The sequence below is a fragment of the Gracilinanus agilis genome, chromosome 1 (genome assembly GCF_016433145.1).
Source record: "Gracilinanus agilis isolate LMUSP501 chromosome 1, AgileGrace, whole genome shotgun sequence".
Lineage (NCBI taxonomy): Eukaryota > Metazoa > Chordata > Mammalia > Didelphimorphia > Didelphidae > Gracilinanus > Gracilinanus agilis.
In genome coordinates, this window is record NC_058130.1 from 259,020,863 (window position 1) to 259,026,862 (window position 6,000).

The following is a 6,000-nucleotide window of genomic DNA, read 5'->3' on the forward strand; positions in this document are numbered from 1 at the left end:
ATCATTTCTGTTTTTAAGCATGTCTTTTTTTAGTGGAAGAAATCAGTATTAGTCCTATGCCCTATTTAATTTGTCATTAAGTACCTTTGTAGAGCAGACTGTGAATTATTTTTGGGAAAGTCCTAGATGTGATTCAAGTGGAAGCTTTAAGAAAAATTTCTCTAGGTCTCTGGGATGAGAATATGATAATCTAGAAAATACAAGAAATATACAAGAAGAAAATACAAGAAGAATATTCCCCTCTAGGGGGAATTTCCCATAGGACATGAAGACATGAATCCAGGCCATATGAGCACAGAGTTAGAGCCTGTAGGTCTACTGGAATTCTGGTCTTTAAAACTAGTTTATTCCTCCTTTCTCCTTCATTCATTTTTACTCATGATCTGTGGAATGGAGCTAGGTGAAAGCATACAACCGACCTGACAAAGTCCACTAAAAATTTATGCTCTCTAATCTTAATGGAGGCCCTCACTTCTACAAAATAATTATTTTACTACTCCCTAATTATTCTTTATCTCCCTAACCATAAAGACTGTTTCAAACTTTCTTATCTTTTCTTAAGGTTTTTTTTTTTTCCACTCATGGCAAAAATACAGTCTACTTGTAGCCTAGAACATATGTGGTCTGAACCTGATTAAAATATAATTGGTAAATATTTAATAAAATAAATGCAGAAACAACTAAACATAGATAATATTATTATATTTTAGGACTAAGTTAATGTATAGCACTTGCAAGGATCTTTACATACAGATTAGTGACCCCTGATTTTATTTGAATTTGACTTCAATGTCCCACTCCATCTGCTCACCCTTTCAACCTCATCTCATGGGCAGCTAGGTCCACTCTTAATGACCCCACCTGGTATTTTTGGGCCTAGAATCAGGAAGACCTTCATTCAAATTTTATCTCATACAGTGACCCTAAGCAAGTATTTATATTTGCCTCAGTTTCCTCATCTGTAAAATGAGTTGGAGAACAAAATGGCAAATTACTCATGTATTTTTGCCAAGAAAACACCAGGTAGGATCACTAAGAGTGGGACATGACTGAAACAACTAAATAACAACACAAAATTCATCTCATAACTTTTGAGACAATAGAGACCATTTGCAAGGAACTGTTTCTTTTCCCTACTTCTCTAAACTCCTTTCAGTCTTTCTTCTTTCTCTCTTCCTTTACTCCTTTAAGTGGTGAAGGTTCTACTTTATTATTTTCTAAGACTGAGTACCTACATTTACCCTTTTCTTAATCCCATCCTATCTTATCCAAAAGATTGCACCCATCAACATCCCCTTTAATTTTTTTTAATCATTGGTTTCTCACTATCTCATATGTCCAGCTCTTCTCTCTCTCCTGAAATTCAGTTGTTCATCTCCAATTGCTGAGTGGATATTTCACACTGTGTATCATAAAGGCATCTTGAACTATGTTCCAAAGTTAAACCATTATCTCTGAGTTTTTGTAATCAGTTACTGATTATCCAATCAGTTGCCACAATACTCCTTGCATTTGTTTCCTTTCTAAGTTCCATGGCCACACAATAGTATAAAATCTCATCAATTCCCACCTGGAACATTTCAATAGGATCCTAATAGGTTTCCTGCTGCAAAACCTGTCTCTCTCCCATCTATTCCCCACAAGGCTGCCAAAGAGATTTTCAAAAAGAAAGAAAAAAGAAAAGGTATGACCTTTTCATTCAACAAGCTCTAGCAGCTTTTTATTGCCCTTATGAGCAAATATCTACTCTTTTATTTAAGCTTCTAAGGCACTTAATAACTTGATCTCACTATACCTCTCCTTGAAAGAAATCTTACATCACTATTACCTCTTAGAATAATTCATTTCCTTCAAAAGTCTGCTCAAGTAGCTCCTTCCACATGAAGCATCTTCTGATTCTCTCCTACTACCTCCATTAGTATGTACATATTTACTTATCCACATATTATCCCTCCCTCCCAATAGAATATAAGTTCCTTAAGAGAAGGAATTTTTTCAGTTGTTTTCTGTTTTTGAAACAAGTAATAGATGATTAATACTTATTGATAAATTATATAGGCAACAAAACAAGGAACTAAGTCTTAAATCCAGTTCCAAGATAAACAGATTAGCAAATTAAAAAGTCACAATTCAGATAAACTGCCATCATATCAAGAACTGTAAGGAGATTACAATTTCAGAAAGTAGATATTGGCTTTAATTCTATCCAGGTATGTGTTCTTATAATAAAATGAATACTCATTTTGACATCACTTTTTTTCTGATTTAAAAACAAATACATTGATTTCTCCATTAAAAATCCTTTAAATAGAAGGATTGTATCATAGGTCATGAATACATAGAGAACAAGTTATTTAAAACTAAAACAACTATATTTATAATTGATGTCCCTGGAACTTCCTGTTGGCAACATTCTTCCTTATACAATATATAGAACCACAGTTCATTACTTTGCTAATGCTTCTCATCTATCTGCTGGATCTTAAGTCTGATGTCACTGTTGTCATTTCATGTTGTTGTATTACATTTTATCATAATGCTTTACAATATATTTCTTTGTAACACAATGCAAAGATAAAAAGCAAAGCTACCCACAATGTTTTCTCAATAAGGAATCCACAAATAGCCAGCAATAAAAATGAATGTATGGGTAAGTAAAGATAAGAAAATTCTATCTAGATTGCAATACAAATTAACTTTGTATTTCATAGTTTATTTTTCATATTCTCAATTTACTTTCTCCCCCTTCATGCATTTCACTTGTATCATAGTTGGCAATATATTTTTTTTTAATTCCATGACATCAATATGAGTGATGAAAACAGCGCCTTCCAATTTTGAATTTTATTTTCAGGATATTTTTTTAATCCAGGAATAAACAGGTTCTTGCTTGAGCTTCAATTAAATAAGAATAATGGCAACATGAAATAGAGGATAGAGTACTGGGCTCATATTTAAGAAGCCCTCGGTTCAAATTCCATGTCTTGACACTATCCATATGAGCCTGATAAAATTGTTTAATCTTTATGTGCCTCAGAGAATTCCCTGGGATTTTTCTAAATCATTTCTTTTTTTTTTTTTTTTTAATTTATGGTAAAGGAAAACTTCCCACCACAAATTCTCTATTATGGTTAAAAACAAAGAAACTTTTTATATTTGTCTAATCTGATGAGATTGAGCTACTGATTTTCATCTGGAAAATTAGAAAGTTTATTAAAAGAGAAACCTATGAGTATCAAAGGCACTTAATTGAACATATATATATATTTTTATTGAACATATATATATACATATATACATATATACATATATATATATATATATATATATATATATTGGGTCTTCAGCAGAATCAGCAATCAAAAGATTTAAAGTTGCAGAGACTTTAGAGGTCACCTAGTTCAACTCTTTCATTTTCAATATGTTGAAATTGAGGCCCAGGGAGTTTCTTCAAGGTCACTCTGGTTTTGTTATTCAATGTGACATGGGCTCTTGAAATTAAGAATACTGAAAAATGAACTAGTGTTTTTATTATATGTATAACATTAGTAAAAATGGCAAAAATGTTATTTAAATATAAAACCTATATTATTTTGATTCTTAAATTCATTTCCCTTTTTGTCTTCCATTTTTCCTTTTATCTTTTCTTTGATGGAACAGGATCATTTTGGAATTCAGCTTCCTTCAATACTGAGACATCATACCTTCATTTCCCTACCTTCCATGGAGAACTTAGCGCAGATGTGTCTTTTTTTTTTAAGACTACAGCTTCATCAGGTGTATTTTTAGAGAACCTGGGGATTAAAGACTTTATAAGGATAGAGCTACATTGTAAGTCCCATACTTTCAAAATACTAGCAAATACCTAGGGTATCCACTTTATGGGGAAGTCAGCCCCTTATTAACTAACCTAATTTTGAAAGCATTCTTTCTCTTTTACATTTGTTAAATATGCATATTTATAAAGCAAGAATTTTATGAATTTTAGAGTCAGGAAAGGAAGTAAAATAGTTTGCCATTAAGCACTTGATGTTCTATGAAAATCATCTCAATCTTTCGAAGTGCTACATATCTTTTTCATTATTCCTACTTGGTACAGATTAAGAGAACTAGAGATTAAATTTAGAACAACTGATTTTAAATAAAATTTTAAAATAATTCAGTGATAGTTTTTTCCCCTAAATGAATCAATTGTTTTAATTTTTATGTAGCTGTAACCTACCATTAATTATCCAGTGTTGAATTGTTTAGAGATCATTTAAATGAATTAAGTTCTTTTAAATAATAAGAAGCAAAATATCTTTAGTTTCCATGAATTACCTTTAAATAAAAGCACCATTGCCTTAAGACTGAATCATATTTATATTCATGCTAATGATAAGTGAATATCTTTAATAATGAATGAAACCTGAGGTCTACCTTGCTGGAAGCAAGCTTTTCCATAAGAAAGACAACTTCCTATACTAGAATGCTTTTCCAGAACCATAAACACATCCTACTCAGGCATAGTATGATGCATATTCTATAGACATAGAGTCCTCTAATGATTTAAGATACAAAATCCTTATTGATGTGAAATAACTTGAGCAACTACCACCTCTGCCATTTCTAGCTCCAGCTGAAGTGACATTTTCATTTGATGTGGGGAATGGACCATTCGAAGTTGTGGTGCAATCACCCACTCACCTAAATGACAATCAGTGGCACTATGTCAGAGCTGAAAGAAATATTAAAGAAGCATCACTTCAAGTGGATCAGCTCCCACAAAAATCACAACCTGCCCCTGTTGATGGACATATCCTTCTGCAACTCAACAGCCAGCTATTTGTTGGTAAGTACTCCTTGGAGCTATTGTGCAGTTGAATTTTGAAGTACAAGTAGGAATAGTGACTGTTAGGAAAACATTAAAGATTTTGTTGTTGTTTTTATTGAGTAGTTTTCAATTGTGCCTGAGTCTTTTTATTCTCATTTGAGGTTTTCTTGTCAAAGATACCAAAGTGGTTTGCCATTTCCTTCTCCAACTCATTTTATAGATGAGAAACTGAGGCAGAGAAGATTAAGTGACTTGCCCAGGGTCACAAAGCTAGTATGTGTCAGAGACTAGATTCAGACATCTTGACTCCAGGCACAATACTAACCACTACACCAACTAGGTGTGTTAAGTTTATAAAGAAAATAAAAGGGCATTGCAATTGTATTCCAAAATATTATTTTTAGCCCATTTTGTTTATTGTATATCAATGAGACTTCTCATCGTTTTTATTTTTAACAAACCATCCTTCCTTTATTAACATCCTTCATCTATTTCTCACCTACTTGTTATGCTGTCAGTAGAAAATTTAGATTCAAATTTCCACTTCTTGCAGATACATGCTATAGAGTTCTCCCTCCAAAAAGAAAATTTCGCAGATAGCAAACAAAAACTAAAGCATATTCTACCATTTTAAAAATGTTTTCCAGATTACATGACAGTACTATTTTAAAAATATTTTATAATCCATGCTTTCTCCCTCTCTCCTTCACCTCTCTTCTCTAAGAAGACAAGTAGCATGACAAAAGTAGTACATACATTATCTATCATATAACACACATTTCCTTTTTCATCACGTGAAACAAGACGCATATTGCTTACACTAGAGAAAAATTTGTGGAGGAAATAAAGTGAAGAATGGTACATTTCAATTTGCATTCAAACTTTGTCTGTTTCTTCTCTGGCAGTGGATAACCTTTTTTTGTCATGACTCCCTTCGACATATCCCAAATCTTTCCTTTGTTGATAATAATTAAGTCATTCACAGTTGATCATCAAACATTTTTGTGGTTACAGTGTACGACTATCCTGATTCTGCTCACTTCACTTTGCATTGCTTTAACAGTATCTCCCGGTTGTTTTTGTTTGTTTGTTTGTTTGTTTTTTGTGATCATCTTGTTTATCATTTCTTTTTTTTTTTTAAACCCTTGTACTTTTCGGTGTATTGTCTCATAGGTGGAAGAGTGGTA

The 6,000-nt window shown here is 32.4% G+C and overlaps 1 protein-coding gene across 5 annotated transcripts in view; it reads left to right on the forward strand.

Annotated features, from left to right (window-relative positions):
• The window catches only part of LOC123235194 (contactin-associated protein-like 4), a 433,004-nt gene that overhangs the window by 384,677 nt on the left and 42,327 nt on the right, over nt 1-6,000 (forward strand). For all 5 annotated transcript variants that reach the window (XM_044661292.1, XM_044661308.1, XM_044661323.1 and 2 more), the window contains 2 exons: nt 3,661-3,831; nt 4,613-4,831. In XM_044661292.1, the coding sequence (XP_044517227.1) occupies nt 3,661-3,831; nt 4,613-4,831 (390 nt within the window). The remainder of the gene's footprint in view (nt 1-3,660; nt 3,832-4,612; nt 4,832-6,000) is intronic.